Genomic DNA, 17,830 nt, shown 5'->3' with positions numbered 1-17,830 from the left:
CTAAATGACGAGTTAGTGGGTGCAGCGCACCAGCATGGCACATGTATACATATGTAACTAACCTGCACATTGTGCACATGCACCCTAAAACTTAAAGTATAATAATAATAAAATAAAATAAAAAAAGAAAAAAAAGAAAAAGGAGACTGAAAGGGAACTTACAGACATGAAAATGAACTGTCAGTGAATATACTTAAAAGTAATGCAATACTGGCACAAAATAGGGCAGGTAAGGAGCACGTGAGAGTCAAGATTCCCAAGTTTCTTGCTTGGTGGGCAGATGGCCACCACTTCCAGGCCTGCAGGAAGGATACATGGGTAGGAAGGGTAGTTAGGATTTCGGGGACAGAGGGTAGCTATATAGGGGGATATTCCCTGCCATGCATTTGACTTTCATCTCATCTCTCCTCATGTCTTTCAGACTTTAAGAATGCTTTTGATAATGCAAACTGACTGAGACACACACACACATCCATTTTCTTAAAGGAGGTGATTGGTTTTTTCCCATCAGTCTAGCTCTGGGCATTTTTCAGCTTAACTTTCATTTTAACTTTCTGAAGTGTGAACTGATTTTGACCAAATTTGGTATGAAACACATCTTGTGTTCTATTTGTATTTCAGTCTGCTACTTTGAGATGACATAAAAGGTAATAGCAGTTTTCCAATCAACACATGTTCTGTAATTTCTAACTTATGTAAATGAAAACGGGTGTAAACATGTGGTTCACAGAGATGGGAGATTTCACTAAGTTCCAGATTCCATGAAGCCGGTAGTTTAATAATAGCTCAAGAAAAAGTTGACAAAATCAATGTAAATTTTAAAACTCTGTAATGTGTTCTAAAGACACAAGCTGCTGTTTCACATGCTCTTTTCCTATCAGTGTTCATTTAGTAAGTAATAAGTGAGTCATGAGTCTTTGTAAATACAGGACATAAAGTAAAGATAGGACACAGGGCTTACCCCAGTCCATATGTTGATTCCTTCCACCCTACAGATGATCTAGAAGTGAATGCACTACCATAAGTAAATCACAACTCCTCAACTCCAGGAAGCAAGTGTGGCCTACCACCCCATCAACTCAAGTTTTTGAAAGCATAATATATTTATGTTTACAATCATAAAGCTTATAACAATATGTGTTTGTATATACAGTCCCTTTTAATAGTCGCCCTTTTTCTCTTTGAATTGCCTGCAATAGTCATATCATGCTCAATAAGAATTATTTGATGAAGGCTGCCTTACTTCTTCTCCCTCCCTTCTTACTTTCCTTCCTTCTTCAATCCATCTATTTTGCAGGCAGAGTATATGACATCTGTGTATGCCATATTAAGCCCCCAACGTTGGATGTTATATTCTAGGAGCTTGGGTGTCTGGTTGGGAGGGAGAAAGAATCAACAAAGACCGAGAAAGCACCTTATTTTAACCACATTAGAAAAATTTCTAATTTAGATCACCCAGGGAGTAACCCGATAAGGCTTAGAAAAATCAAATAGCTTGCTACCATCCACACAGAATAAAAAAAAAATAAAACCTTTAGTTTTTCATCAAACTACCAATAGAAATATTTGCAAATACGAGTTAAATTTTCACCCGTTCATTCACTTTGGCATACATACTAAACACCACCTCTGAGGGTCAGGCCTGCCTGGGAGAATCATGTAACAGCAGGAGCAGGGAGAGGAACAGGGGAATGATTTGTTTTGCATCTTGTTCCATCTCTCCTTTCCTCCCACCCAGCATCCCCCAGCTCCCGTTTATATCAGAGGGGAAAACAAACAAACAAAAATAATACAACTGCGATGTGAGTGTCATGAGCATTCTTTTTGTCTTTTTTTTTTTTTTTGAAGAAAATGAGTTCTTGTTTTGTGTTGTTTTTTGGAATTAATATTTGCAAAATAAAAAGGATGTGGGAGAGAGAAATTGCCTTATATTTCCTTGCTGATTTAGCAGGTAATTTCCAGAAAAACTTACAGAAACGATTTTCATGTATTAAAAAATATCACTATCACTGCTATGCTGTCTTATGGAAGGTCTTTCTCACATCACACACTTGGTCACGCAGATCATAAATGCATTTGTGCAAACAGTGTTTATCTTAGAATGGGATAGGTGGAGTGAGAAGCATTAAGGAGTCGCAGTAGCTGTTCACAGTCCCCATCTGTGTGTCTGTCTTTTAGCACTTTCCATGCTGCACATTGATTTCCCCTTCTATGTCTGTCCGTCTCTCCCCTATACTCCAGCTTTTTCTTTGCTGATCAGGGTTTCCCTCTCTCCTGTACCATCAGTCTCCAAACGTGCTCCCATCTTTGAAAATCAGAAACAAAAGCCATCCTATGACAGATATCCACCTCTGGCCACCACCTCCTTTCTCTAAGAAACCTAAGAGAGTTGCCCATATCTCCTGCCCCTCATTTCTCTGTTACCCTCCCCTCTCAAATCCAGCCAATCGGGGTTTTGTTCTCCTGACTGACCCAAAGCGCTCTTGTGCAGAGGCCACTCATCACAGCGTCACTACATCCAAGGCTGCACTCTCCACTCACACTTTTTCTGACCTTGCAGCTGTATTTGTCACAGTTGCTAGAGGCCTCTCCCCTCCTTCCTATGTAACCCCTTCTGATGTTTCCCCTCCTTTAGTGTTCACCCTTTCCAGTCTCCTGGGCTGATTCCTCAACCTTTTCGTGATTTCTAAATATTGCTATGTTTCAGGGTTCAGTTGTCAGACGCCTTCTTTTCTGTATTCTTTCTATGCTTATACCCTCAATAATTCCAGACTTATGTGTGTTAAAAACCATATATTGAAGAATCCCAAATGTATATCTCCCACTCTGGCTTCTCCCTCAAATTCCAGACTCATATATGTATATATAACTGCCTATCCAACATCTCCACTTAGATGTCTAATAGGCAAATATATATGTCCAAAATGGATACATCCAAAACTGAGCACGTGATGTCCCATCCTTCAGACCTAATACTCTCCAGGTAGTCTCCACCAAATTAAATGTCACCTTCATCCACCTGGCTGTACAGTCAAAAACACATGGAACTGTCTTTTACTGCTCTTCCTCTCATATCCTAAACTTTTCACCTACATTGTTCCATCTTAAAAAAGCCTGATCATCTTGCTCGTTTTATTGTAGGATTGTTGTAAAGTATTCTAAATTCTATGGAACCCCACCTAATAATGGCATATGTTAATTAAATATAAAGATGGTGTCCTTATTAAACGGTACATATATAAAAATATGACCATTTATTTGACAAATGAAGGCACATTTGAGGGTCTTCACAAGGTCTACAAAATAGTGAGCACCGTCATTCCAGTTGGATAGGCTAAATCAGCAAAGATTCATGTAATTGCTGGGAGAGGCTATCCCATCACGGGCCCTAAGCACCCCCACATGTTCTTGCAGGGGATGCCAAGAATGTCAGGCCTTGATTACTTTTTTACCTGGGGCATTTCTTCGGGTTGCAAGCAATGAGCACTCTTGAGAAATGAAGTAAGATCACCCTTCTGAGAGAGCAATATATCCCCAAACTCAGTGTCCCCCTCCTGCAATACAGCCCATGACATGTGCAGACATCCATCGTGGGTCCTTTGTGTCACCCCCATGGGACAAGGAGGTGTGGAAAACTGACACAAACCAACACAAGGCTATGGCTACAGCTTTTGTCATGGACAATAAAGTCCTTTGTCTCTGACTCAGGAGTTTTCTGTAGTATTCATGAAATAGTAACAGGCGAACTTGTTAGCTTACAAGTATAATAAAATCCCAGATGCTTCTGCACAGTGACTTAACGTAAGTTACATCACTAATGTGCAAAACAGGCTGCTATCTCTTGAATTTTGGTTAACTTTCTCACTTGATGGACTTCTAGATAACCACTTAGTACATTTACAGAATTCTTGAGATCTGCCCCTTTTTATTATAGGGATTAACTACATAATAATTATTGTATTCTAATCATTTTTCCTTCCAAAGAAAAGTATATTGAGATAATCATGTGGTTTTTGACTTTGGTTCTGTTTATATGCTGGATTACATTTATTGATTTGCGTATATTGAACCAGCCTTGCATCCCAGGGATGAAGCCCACTTGATCATGGTGGATAAGCTTTTTGATGTGCTGCTGGATTCTGTTTGCCAGTATTTTATTGAGGATTTTTGCATCAATGTTCATCAAGGATATGGAAGAACATTCCATGCTCATGGGTAGGAAGAATCAATATCATGAAAATGGCCATCCTTCCCAAGGTAATTTACAGATTCAATGCCATCCCCATCAAGTTACCAATGACTTTCTTCACAGAATTGGAAAAAACTACTTTAAAGTTCATATGGAACCAAAAAAGAGCCCGCATCGCCAAGTCAATCCTAAGCCAAAAGAACAAAGCTGGAGGCATCACGCTACCTGACTTCAAACTATACTACAAGGCTACAGTAACCAAAACAGCATGGTACTGGTACCAAAACAGAGATATAGATCAATGGAACAGAACAGAGCCGTCAGAAATAATGCCACATATCTACAACTATCTGATCTTTGACAAAACTGACAAAAACAAGAAATGGGGAAAGGATTCCCTATTTAATAAATGGTGCTGGGAAAACTGGCTAGCCATATGTAGAAAGCTGAAACTGGATCCCTTCCTTACACCTTATACAAAAATTAATTCAAGATGGATTAAAGACTTAAACGTTAGACCTAAAACCATAAAAACCCTAGAAGAAAACCTAGGCAATACCATTCAGGACATAGGCATGGGCAAGGACTTCATGTCTAAAACACCAAAAGCAATGGCAACAAAAGCCAAAATTGACAAATGGGATCTAATTAAACTAAAGAGCTTCTGCACAGCAAAGGAAACTACCATCAGAGTGAACAGGCAACCTACAAAATGGGAGAAAATTTTCGCAACCTACTCATCTGACAAAGGGCTAATATCCAGAATCTACAATGAACTCCAACAAATTTACAAGAAAAAAACAAACAACCCCATCAAAAAGTGGGCGAAGGACATGAACAGACACTTCTCAAAAGAAGACATTTATGCAGCCAAAAAACACATGAAAAAATGCTCACCATCACTGGCCATCAGAGAAATGCAAATCAAAACCACAATGAGATACCATCTCACACCAGTTAGAATGGCAATCATTAAAAAGTCAGGAAACAACAGGTGCTGGAGAGGATGTGGAGAAATAGGAACACTTTTACACTGTTGGTGGGACTGTAAACTAGTTCAACCCTTGTGGAAGTCAGTGTGGTGATTCCTCAGGGATCTAGAACTAGAAATTCCATTTGACCCAGCCATCCCATTACTGGGTATATACCTAAAGGACTATAAATCATGCTGCTATAAAGACACATGCACACGTATGTTTATTGCGGCATTATTCACAATAGCAAAGACTTGGAACCAACCCAAATGTCCAACAATGATAGACTGGATTAAGAAAATGTGGCACATATACACCATGGAATACTATGCAGCCATAAAAAATGATGAGTTCACGTCCTTTGTAGGGACATGGATGAAATTGGAAATCATCATTCTCAGTAAACTATCGCAAGAACAAAAAACCAAACACCGCATATTCTCACTCATAGGTGGGAATTGAACAATGAGAACACATGGACACAGGAAGGGGAACATCACACTTCGGGGACTGTTGTGGGGTGGGGGGAGGGGGGAGGGATAGCATTGGGAGATATACCTAATGCGAGATGACGAGTTGCTGGGTGCAGCGCACCAGCATGGCACATGTATACATATGTAACTTACCTGCACATTGCGCACATGTACCATAGAGCCTAAAGTATAATAATAATAATAATAATAATAATAATAAAGAAAAGAAAAAAAAAAGAAAAGCAAAGCACAGTGATTTTCCCATCCTGATTACCTGGCACTGTTTTTTATTTCAGTGCTTCTGTTTCTTTGCCGTGTAAATGCCTGTGATTTGCCAGGTCATTTGTCCTGATTTTAGTTCGAACAGTGCAGTCATCATACTTGCAGAATGATACAAAATAATATAAAATATATTGCCTTTGTACTAAACAGAAGTGCCTCTCTCTTGGTGAAATAATAAATATAAACAAAAATAATAATTAGTGATAAAAAAAGTATATTGAAAGAACTTACCTTTTTCTTTCTTTCCTTACAAGTTTTCTTTCATTTTTTTTTGTTTGTTTGTTTTGAGACAGAGTCTTGCTCTGTCACCAGGCTGGAGTGCAGTGGCAAAATCTTGGCTCACTGCAACCTCTGACTCCCTGGTTCAAGCAATTCTCCTGCCTCAGCCTCCCGAGTAGCTGGGATTATAGGCACGTGCCACCATGCCCAGCTAATTTTTGTATTTTTAGTAGACACAGGGTTTCACCATGTTGGCCAGGATGGTCTTGATCTCCTGACCTCGTGATCCACCCGCCTTGGCCTCCCAAAGTGCTGGAATTACAGTCGTGAGCCACTGCACCTGGCCTCATTATAATTTTTCTTAATGTAGTATATTAAACATGGCAACTCGTGAGGCAAAAACCCTGTGTCAAGTGTCATACTCTATACACATATTTCCCCTGAGCTTCCTGGAGCATTGTCTAGATTTTACAGCTAAGTAAACTGAGGCCCACAGAGGCTGCAAAAAGCAGGCTTAGAATATCAACCCACAATAGTCTTACTCTAAAACTGCACTTTATACAACTGTACTCCACCCTCCCCAATTTTGAATATAATTTACATATATGAGAAATAGCTTATATTTGGTATAAATAACATTACCAATCATATTGGAAAAAAATGAACTCAAATGTCCAAGGAATCAGAATTGTTTCCTCATTCAATATTCCACGGCCGGGCATGGTGGTGCTCACTCTTGTAATCCCAGCACTTTGGGAGGCCAAGGTGGGTGCATTACTTGAGGCCAGGAATTCAAGACCAGCCTGGCGAACATGGCGAAACCCCATCTCTACTAAAAATATAAAAATTAGCTGGGCATGATGGTGCATTTCTGTAATCCCAGTTACTCAGGGAGGCTGAGGCAAGAGAATCGCTGGAACCCAGGAGGCAGAGGTTGCAGTGAGCCAAGATCGTGCCACTGCACTCCAGCCTAGGTGACAGAGTGAGACTCTGTCTCAAAAAAAAAAAAAAATCCCCCAAACAGCACCATATTCTGATAACATGATAGTGTGCCTCATAAAGGGACTACATCAGTTGCTAAGAAGCAACACGATTCAAACAATGTGAAAATTCTCATGATAAACTATGATATCAAATAATGCATCATACATCATGGGAAATCCTATTTTTGAAGATAGTTACAACTCAGTAGTACCAGGTTGGAAGAGCTTATCATATAAAATATTGAAATAAGGGGAGAAAAACATATTTAAAGTTTAGTAATCGGTCCATCAACATAAAAGTCGTTGTTTGAAAAAGAATACATAATTCTTACTTGAAAGGCAACATTTTATACATGGATTTATAATTAGTTATTCCTGCTATATTTATATCTCATCAAGTATTTCCCTCCAGGCTTCCTTCACTGAATTCCTTAATTATTGATGTATTCTGGAAAAGAGATCTTTTCTGAAGGGAGTATGTGTGTATTTGTGTGTGTGTGTGCATGCATGCTTGTGCACCTGTGTGTGTTCAGAGTCTCTTAAGAACCAGTGGTAGGTAGGAGAATAGGAGGAAGAGGAAGTGGTCAGAGTCATGGAACCAAGCAATATGCATGCAGTCTCCGATCTGTGCACACAGAAGGGTAGGCAGAGAACAGGAAAAGGAAGATATCAACACAAGTGGAACCGCAGCAATTTCTCTTCTCTGTGGATATCCAAGTGAACTTGGCCAGACTCTCCTTTAACCTAACAAGAGGAAAGACTGACATCTCTACACCTGCAGGCTCTAAACAATGATCCCCAGATGTCTCCCTTAGTGGAGGATTAGCTTGATATGTTCACAATACCAAATTTGGCTAATACATCTCAACTGTGCTGTTTGTTGCTTCAGGCTTCCTCCTTTTCTATCACGGCCTTTAACCACCTTCATCTCTCTCCTCCTATCTATCCTCCTCCTGTCCTCTTCACACTCAGGGAAAGCCATGCTCCTACATCACTGAGAACAAGTGATCCATCTCACATGAACTTCCTGACTTCCAGCCTCCCCTGCCCTCACGAGCTCTCTGACATTCCACACAACACAAGAGTTAGCAGTCATCCTTCGACTGATCCTCTGCCCTGCTTTGGCTCACTTCTCACACAAAGTCTCATTGAAGAGTCTTCCAAAATAAAGAGGGTTGCATCTGCTTTTTCTCAGCTCTGCCACTACTTCCCAAGGACAAGTCATCACCATTTCTGGCCCGTATTACTGCACGAAAGCAGAAAGGTGTTGATAATAAAGACAATAACAGAAAGTGGTCATCTTAACTCAGGAAAGGGTCTTCTTCAGGATTCCAGAGAACTCACTGTCCTCAGTGTTGGAAGGCATGAATGAATGAAGGATGAACTGTCTTTTGAAGAAATGACTAGAAGGAAGGAGGAAAATCATGATGCATTACAATACTGAGCACTCGCTACACACCAGGCTCTCTCCTGGACACCTTATTCAGGGTCAAAAGCAAATAGGTTTTGACTCTGCTCTACATTTTAATATCTGTGCAAATTTGGTAAACTTACTTAGCCTCAGTTTCAGTGCCCCACTTTCCTCTTCCACAAAATAGGGATAATAAACCATGATTCCTAGAGTTATGTGCCATGGAATTGTTATGAGGGTTAAATGAATTAACATGTAAGATGCTTAGATTTGCATCAGGCACCTAGAAAGCATTCTGTGACTGTTAAATAATTATGAATAAATTTTTAAAACACACGCACATCTCCTGATCTTCCTCCTTTTTTACCGATCACTCATTCTCAGTTCTTCTTGGCTGCTGTCTTCTTACCACGATGTCTTAAGGTGGGGCTGCCCCAAGGCTCAATCCTTACTCCTCTATTGCAGCCTCTTCAATGTATGTTTTCACTCCCTTCACAATCACATCCAGCTCATGGCTTCTAATACCAATTCTCTGCTAGTGGCCAGAGAGCCTCTTTCCTGAGCTCCAGACTCATAATATCTGCCTCATCTGTATCTCCATTGTAGGTCTAATGGACACCCCTAATGCAGCATGCCCATCATTGAACTGACAGTCTCCCCACCCCCACCTCTGCCATGCACAGACTTCCCCTTCTCACTTGAGGGCAAGTCCATCCTTCTAGCTGCTCAGGCCAAAACCCCTGGAGTCATGAGTGACACCTCTTTCCCTCACAACATGTCTAATCCATCAGGGAATCCCATAGGTTGCTCCATCAGAATGTATTCTAGGATCTTACTACTTCTCACCAACTGAACTTCCACCAGCCTGGTCCTCCCTAATGACTTCAGGGCTTCATGCTGGATTCCCACATCCACCCTTTCCTTGCAACAGTCTATTCTCAACACAGTGGCCAGTATGATCCTTTTACAAAGGAAGTCAGAACATATCAGGGATCTGCATGACACTCTCTAATGGCTTCCATTTCACTTGGAGAAGAGCCAAGCTTCAAACACTGGCCTGCATGGCCCTGCATGATGTAGGACTCCAGACCCTGCCTCGCCTCATTCTCCTACACTCCACACCACACTCTGTGCCACTCCAGCCACACTGGCCAAGAGCACACTGCCTTCAGAACACACTTGATCCCTTAGCCCATTTGCCTGGGATGTTCTTGGGCTTAGCCAATTCCTCCACCTCCTGCATGTCTTTGCTCAAATCTCATTTTTCTCGCTGTTCCTTTTCATGACCATTTGATGTTGGAATTGTAACGTTTCCCCCACGACTTTACCCTTACCATGCTTGACTCCTTACTCTATCCTTATTGCATAACATTTTTCACCTTCTAACATGCTCTATGATTTACTTGTATTTCTTGTTTAGTGCTACCAACCCCTCTGAAATGTAAGCTCTGCAGCAGGGACAGGGATCTTTTTATGTTCTGGCTCCTAGAGCACTGCCTGGCACTTAGCAGGAGTCCAGTAAATATTTGATAAATGAATATCTGCAAAATATAATCTTCTAAGAGTTGGCATCTTAACTTAAAGATATTGATTAACTTGCAAAGTAGGGATCTGGACACAGGTCCACCACACTTTCTGCCTCCCAATATTAAACGTGCATTCGTCCATTCCTCTTTTAGGGGAGTCACCGCCAGGCAGTCAACTCATGTCAAATAGCTGTTGGAAGGTCATATGCACAACTAGCATTTAACAAGTGCATTCACTAAGTCAGAAAAATAATAAGCATTAGCAAGTGCAGTTCCTAAGTTTCCAGTCATAAGATGAGAGCACTTAGTTTAGTTTCCTTAAATAATAATTTCTCTGTGTAGGCCAAGTGACCAAATTGGACTCTCTGAGGCCCCTTGACAATCTAGTGACATGAACCCAGACAGGAAATATCATTTTCCCTAGTAATTAACTACCAAAGTTTCAACACACCTTTGCTACTTTGCATCCTGTAAACAGAATCCAATATTCTGAACGATATTTTTTACCCTCCTGGTAAAGGGATCACTCTACTCACCAGAATGAAGACAGTAAAGAATATGACAACAATGGCAGCTGTAATAAACAATTTTTTCCGAGGAAACACAGCAGCAGGAAGGAGAAACACTAGTGCAAAACAGATGGCACCTCGAAGTCCTCCATAGGCAATGATGAACTGGTCCTTAAAAGTCAGGGGAATGGTCCGGAACCTATTAATGACCTGAGTCAGGACAAAAACACCTGCAAAGAAAGAAAACCCAAGAGGAAACAGACTGGGTGAGGCCAAAATATGAAAATACATAGACTCATTTTCTGTGCTTCTGCGACAGGGACAAAGGATTTAAGAATAGGCCCCAAAGTCTTTCCCCTTTTTCTCTGTCTTTCTAGTAATACCAGGTTCTGGGCCTTTGATGTTGTTTCAGGATTGTGAGTGAAAATGTGAAATCGGAGAGGACAAGACAAACTAATCTGACTTATAACAAAGGCATGAAGATACTCAGAGAAGAAAAGAATATATCAGGAAGGGGCGGGAAGGGCAAGAGAGAGAGAAGATGAAGAGGCCGATGAGGAAGGAAAGGGGAAGAGGAAGAGGCAGAGGAAGGTGAGAAGGAAGAGGAGGAAAAAGAGAAACAGGAGGAAGAAGATAATAGGGAAAAGGAGGAAGGAAATGAGAAAGGAGAAGAAAAGGAGGAAGAGGAAGATATAGGAGAGAAAAAAGTAAAGGAAGAAGAGGAAGAAGAGGAGGAAGAAGTAGGTAAGACAGAAGAAGAAATTAAGCAGACATAAAAGAAGCCACAACAGCAGAAAGGGAGTGACAAAAGGAAAGCCCCATTCAATTAGTGAGTGTCACATATGTCCAGTTAGCAAACAAGCACTCATTACCCAGGGCTCGCCAGATGAGGCAGAAGGCCAGGGTGAAGCAGACGAAGGCCCAGTTCCACTCGTGGTTCTTGCCCACGGTAGACACACCCATGAAGATGAAGATCAAGGTTTCGCTGACACTGCTCAGCATCTTCATGAAGTACTTGATGGTCGTGTAGGATTTCTGAGATACATTTTCTTCTACGTACTTATTCATAGTCATTGCACAAGCAGTGATTCTGAAAGAGAAGATTCAGCTTCTACTGAAACCTAACAATGATCCTAATCAGAATGCAAGAGATAGTACTTAAGAGCTAAATTATGGCTCTACTCTTCTGCCCAAGACTACAACATCATCGAATGATTTTTATAGGTGAATGTGATTTGCATGTAAACCTTGGAAATCCTACAATCTCCGGAGGTCTTCTTTAGCAACTCTGGCTGAACTACCCGGCTCTGCCCAGCATTCTGGTCCCTCAATTCCCTTACCCCAGATTCATGCTTAAAGGTCTATGGACATCGACACCATCAGCTTTCCTTTCTGTATCTCAAATAAAACAAGTCCAAAATAAACTTGAAACTCACTGTCTTTCTGTAAGCTGATTTATTTTCCCACATGTGCCCTGTTCCTCTGTTATCTAAAAGGATTCTATTGTATAAAATCCTAAACTTGAAAATGGGCTTGCATTAGACTTCTCTCCCTGTCACATCTTAGTAGCCCCCTGCCATATAATTGGTCAACAACTGTTTTCGATTCTTCATCCTGAATATCTCTTAGACCCACTCACTTCTTTTTATCCTTAGTGCTGAGTCTCATATCTATGTATCTAGTATCCACTTCTGGGAAATTCAAAAGGTTTTAACAGGCTCTGAGAATTCCTAAAGCAAAGAAACTCTTTTGCTTTTGCTTTTTCTTCTAAGTATTTCCAAAACTTTGGGACCACAGAGTCCTTTATTCCCACTCTCATGATATCTACTGCAATATGGCACCTGTAGAAAAGGAAGGGCTCCAGGGTCAAGTCCACACTCCTGAAGCTCTTCACACACTTCCCTCAGTGGAGAATTCCAGTTTCACATCTGCCCTCTCTCCACCCTGGCACACACCATGTGCCTCCACTGTATGGAATTGCCCAACCTGAACTTGTTCTTTACTGTCTTCTTGCCTTACTACACACATGGGTCCCTCTCTGTCGAGGATGCTACCCCTGATCAACTCAGACACCACCCACAGAGGGGAATTTAGGATGAGCTTGGTGACAGCTCATGGTAGGTCTGTTCTATGGAGACACAGTTACTATAAAGTACCAAAAGAATTTCATTATGAAGGTCCTGTAGAATGAAACAGGAGGATGGGATTAGAGGGAGCCACCCTGCCTTCCACTAAGTGGTAACCATGCCATAAGCTGAATACTGGTCATGATCTGCAAAGTTTCCAGCATTCTCATAACTCCAGCACTACAGTGACCCTAGCTTAGCTCTGTCTACTCCCGTCATCTGGTCCTCCTCACTCAGAGAAGACTTCTGCTGTCTTAAGGAAATCCTCTTACTGTGAGCATAAGAATAGGTAGAAAAATGCAAACCTAAGCATCCTCTAAAACCTAAACAGGTCACCACGAACACGTCTCATTGCAAGTAACATATCTGTTGTTCACATAGAAAACAAAACAGGTATGTTTATTTTAGTGCCCCTTATTAAAACAAAATGAAGACTTCATCAATCTAAGGACCACACACTAAGCCACCATGTCACTGTCCCCAGAATAAGTGGGTATTTCTTTTAGATTTCTATAAGTGAAGAATGCCTAATTTATTGGTTTCCCAAAAGAAGGAATGGCCTTATTAAATGTGCTAATAAAATTCAACAGCTATAAACACACGGCAAAGCCTTTGAATAGTTGAGGACTCATATAAAAATGATCAATCTTCATAGCACCTTTACTCTGTGCCAGGTATGAATGGATTATGTCAGTTAAACATTATAACAAGTTTAGGAGCAAGTTCTATTATCATTCCTATGCTTATAAATGGGAGAACAAAGGCAGACAGAGGTTCAATTATGTAAGATTCCAGTGCTAATAAATGGTGGTGCTACAGTATGAATCTGGGCAGTCTGATTTAAAGACAGTACGGGGCCCGGCATGGTGGCTCACACCTGTCATCCCAGCACTTTGGGAGGCCGAGGCAGGAGGATCACTTGGGCCCAGGAGTTTAAGTCCAGCTATGCAAAATGAGACCTCATCTCTACAAAAACAAAGCCAGCACTGTGGAAGACTTAATCCTCACACTTTCCAAGTTCTCAATGAGCCCTACCATCTCTGATGGGAAGGAGGTCTTCCCCGCCCACCAAGCTGTGGCTTATCCTTTCTCAAGCACAAGCCTGTTTGTATCCATCTCCTATGGCTGCTGTAAGAAATAACCACAAACTGAGTGGCTTCAAACAATGCATATTTCCATCTTGCACTTCCAGAGGTCAGAAGTCCAAAATCACATTAGTGGGCTAACATCAAGGTGGTGACAAAGCTTTTTCCTCCCGGAGGCTTTAGGGGAGAAGCTGTCCCCTGCCTTCACTAGTTTCTAGAGGGTCCCTGCACTCCTTGGCTCATGCCACATCCCTCTGACCTCTGCTTCCCTAACCACATCTTCTCTGAGTCTGACTCTCCTACTCCCTCTCATAAAGGCTCTTATGATTATATCAAGGCCAACCAGATATTCTAATGGAATCTCCCCATCTCAGGATTTTCACCTAATCACAACCACAAAGTCTCTTTGGCCATAGAAGGTAACATATTAGCAGGTTCCAGGGATTAGGATGTGGACACCTTTGGGGACATCTTTGAGGCCATTATTCAACCCTTCCAGGTTGCATTCTCCTCCCCTAAACTGTATCCTGAACCAAGTGTATGGCCCAGATGAGCATGGCCTCTGCTGCTTGCATGCAGTTGGGTGACAGAAGCTAGCAGGAGCTCTGTCACACTGACTTAACGTGAAATCCTGGAACCTCCTCCAGCAGGCAATAGGAACTGGGAGAACAGGCTGGAAAGTGGCATCTGTCTCAGTAAGCCAATATCGGGCATCTCGCCAGCACTCCCCCAGATATAAATCACTGGTTACCCACATTTCTGAAAATCTTCATCTTTCATATTTTGGCTTAATTTTTCTTTAACTAGACTTTAAAAAGTAAGATTTCTCCAATACAATGTAATGAGGGCAACAGATTAGATTAAGAATCTGAATTATAACATGTTTATATATATATATAAAAAGACATGTATACAGAAACACACACTAATGAGCCTTTCAAAAATGTTGCTTTTTTAGGTACTTCATGTAGTGGAAAAAAATGTTGCCAAGTAGAAAATTTGTAATAAAAGTAATTTATAATGGACATATATTTTTTAATTCTCTAATCCTATCCAAATATACTTCAAAGGGTTTTATTATAAAGCACTTTAACTTATAGACAAACATGGAAAGACATGAACACCAAAGTACCCACTACCCAGCCTTCTCCAGTCACTTGTATTTGTTAAAACAAAATGTCATCTATAGAGTGGAAACATCAGCAATAAAGTTGATTTTTCATATTCACCCCATTCCCTTCTCTCCCTCTTGGGTTGATTTTTTTGAATCATTCAAAAATGTAACTTTAAAAGGCTGATGAATAGTGTTTCTCTAAATGTTCTAAACATTTCCCTCTGAAATTATGTTCATATCATTCACTGGGCAAAAAGTAAACCATACAGGCAAAAAGTAATCTCCAGTTTATTACATGAGCAATTTAACAATTTCTATTTAGAAACAATTAAAATATAGCTTTGGTGGCTGGGTGCAGTGGCTTACGCCTGTAGTCCCAGCACTTTGGGAGGCCGAGGTGGGCAGATAATGAGGTGGGGAGATCAAGACCATCCTGGCTAACATGATGAAACCCCGTCTCTACTAAAAATAAAAAAATTAGCTGGGTGTGGTGGTGGGCGCCTGTAGTCCCAGCTACTTGGGAGGCTGAGGCAGAAGAATGGTGTGAACCCGGGAGGCAGAGCTTGCAGTGAGCTGAGATCGCGCCACTGCGCTCCAGCCTGGGCAACTGAGCAAGACTCCGTCTCAAATAAATAAATAAATAAATAAATAAATATATATATATATATATATATATAGCTTTGGTGTAGGAATAAAACATGAATTAATTTAACATGAATGTCCATGGGCTCATTTTCCATTGCTTTGTATCCTTAACACGATACCAAGAGTGATGCTCACAGTAGCCAGACACCTTGCTGTAACTCAGTGAAGTTTCCTACCAGCCTCAGTGAAACACTGAACAGGAAGAAAGAAAGCCCTGGGTGGGTACCACAGGCCCTAGCATCTGGTAGTGTCCTGTTCAGGGAGTGTGTGCATGTCTGTGGCACTGAGGCACCTGAGGGGCTGGGGGAAACATTCCTAAAGTTCCCATTCTGGTCTGCCATGTACAACTTGAGTCACCTGGCCTCTCAAGCAAAGGTCCGGGGCTGTTTTTATTGCAAAGAGATTTTTTTTGTTATAGTGTACTCTGACCTGAAGTCAAACCACCTCTCCTTCAAAAATATCAGAAGTAAACAAACTACAAATGAGCTAGTCTCCCTTCCACTAGAGAGGTACAGGCAAAACAGCCTCTTAGGGATAGAAAGAATGAAACCATCTCTGCCTACTCCACCAGGTCATCTTCTAGAGCTGATAGTCATCACCATCACAGTATATACATATGAGTCTCCATTTCTCGAAAAGAATCACAAGAAACTTACAGAGCTGGCAAATGATGCAAGATAGTACTGGACTGTCCTTGGCCTTACTGAAGTATGTGGCCAGGAGAGTCCTTGGGTACAATGTCACGTCACAGCATTATCACAGTGTCACCACACTATCAAGAGATGAGATTTCTTCCTCCATCACATGAACACATGAGGATTTCATGCCTGGAGTCCACAGCCTCACGTCCTCATTCTGTGTCATCAGTATGACATTGTCCCCAACAAAATAATAGCCTAAATAGATTCTTAATATTATAGAAAATTCTGGTTAAGTTTCTTAATTCTAAAGCTTCAAAATGAAACTATTGGCCTTCAATATTCCTAGTACATCCTTACTTTTATTAGCTCATGTCATTGAATTATCCTTTTCCCCCCTTTTCATGCATGTCTCTCTCTCTCTCTTTTTTTTTTTATTTTCCATACCTAGTTAATGTGATTGTGAAGTGCAATTTAATATCAACCAACATTTTCTGAGCACCCATTCTGAGCCAAATTCTGTGCTGGGATCTAGGAAGATGAAAGCAAGTAAGACCCAATTTCTGCCTTCGAGAGTTCTTCTAAGGGAAGAAACAGACACAAAGAGATCATCGGAACACAACACTGTACGTGCTAGAATGAGGAAAGGGAAGATGCTATAGAAGTGCAGGAAAGCAAAGGGTGACTTCTGCCACAAAAGAGGACATTTGAGCAACAACTTCATGGATAAGCTCACCTGTCAGGAAAAAGAGGAAGTGAGTAATTCAGGGAAAAGCAGCAGCCATATGCAAAGGCATAAAAGAAATAAACAGGGTGGTGCGTTCAGAAAACTGCCAAATGATTCTGTTAGCTGGAGGAGAGGAAGATGAAAATGTTAAGAGATGAGGAAGGATGAAAGAAGTTAGGGCTCAATGACACTGTTATACTTAATGCTTAGGAGTTTTAACTTTATAGGCTGGAGAGAAAAATGAGAAATTATAATTTCAGTCACATAATTAATGTCTATCTCCCCAACCAAACTGGACGCTCCATGAGGAAAAAGAAAAGTGTTGCCAATGCTTAGCATAGTGTCTGGCATGTATTTTGCATCAATGACTACATGGATGAATCATTCATAGGAATGGTGGTGCAATATGAATATATTTTCTCTATATCCATTGCCCATTTCGCATGCCAGAGCATGCCCAGATTTCAATAGGTCTTAGGCTCCACTCTGTAGGACAGAGTGGAGATGAGGCATGCACAAAATTCGCAGATGCACCCTGCTATGTTATTATCTTGCCCCACTTTAACATAAATGTGTGGTGATTATCACCAATTTAGAGATAGAGACGGGAGAGCATTATAATTAGTGGTTTTCACCTATACCAGCAATTGAGGTTTTCTTTATCAGTATATCAATCAAAATACAGTGTAGGACAATTCAGGCCAGCTATAAACACTACCTCCAAAGAGTTTTGTGTTTTTTTTGTTTTTTTTTTGTTTTTCCTGGGGAGGGTGGGTGAAAATAGACTTTCCTTTCTACTTAAATGATTTGTCATTTGACTATTTTCTGAATAGAAAATTCTAACAGATAACTTTTTTCTCTGTATTACTCCATGACTCCATTATTAACCTGCTTTCCACAGACATTTATTTCTTTTCTACCAGAATGCG

General features: G+C 40.9%; 1 protein-coding gene across 1 annotated transcript in view; it reads right to left on the bottom strand.

Moving 5' to 3' along the window:
• Positions 1-17,830, bottom strand: part of SLC9A2 (solute carrier family 9 member A2) — a 102,013-nt gene that overhangs the window by 26,514 nt on the left and 57,669 nt on the right. Inside the window, exons 4-5 of the mRNA XM_024242575.2 lie at positions 11,439-11,656; positions 10,594-10,796 (exon numbers count right to left, since the gene is read on the bottom strand). Of these exons, the coding sequence (XP_024098343.2) occupies positions 10,594-10,796; positions 11,439-11,656 (421 nt within the window). The remainder of the gene's footprint in view (positions 1-10,593; positions 10,797-11,438; positions 11,657-17,830) is intronic.

Source organism: Pongo abelii, chromosome 12 (genome assembly GCF_028885655.2).
Source record: "Pongo abelii isolate AG06213 chromosome 12, NHGRI_mPonAbe1-v2.0_pri, whole genome shotgun sequence".
NCBI classification, from domain to species: Eukaryota; Metazoa; Chordata; class Mammalia; order Primates; family Hominidae; genus Pongo; species Pongo abelii.
This window is presented reverse-complemented; position numbering and strand designations above follow the sequence as displayed.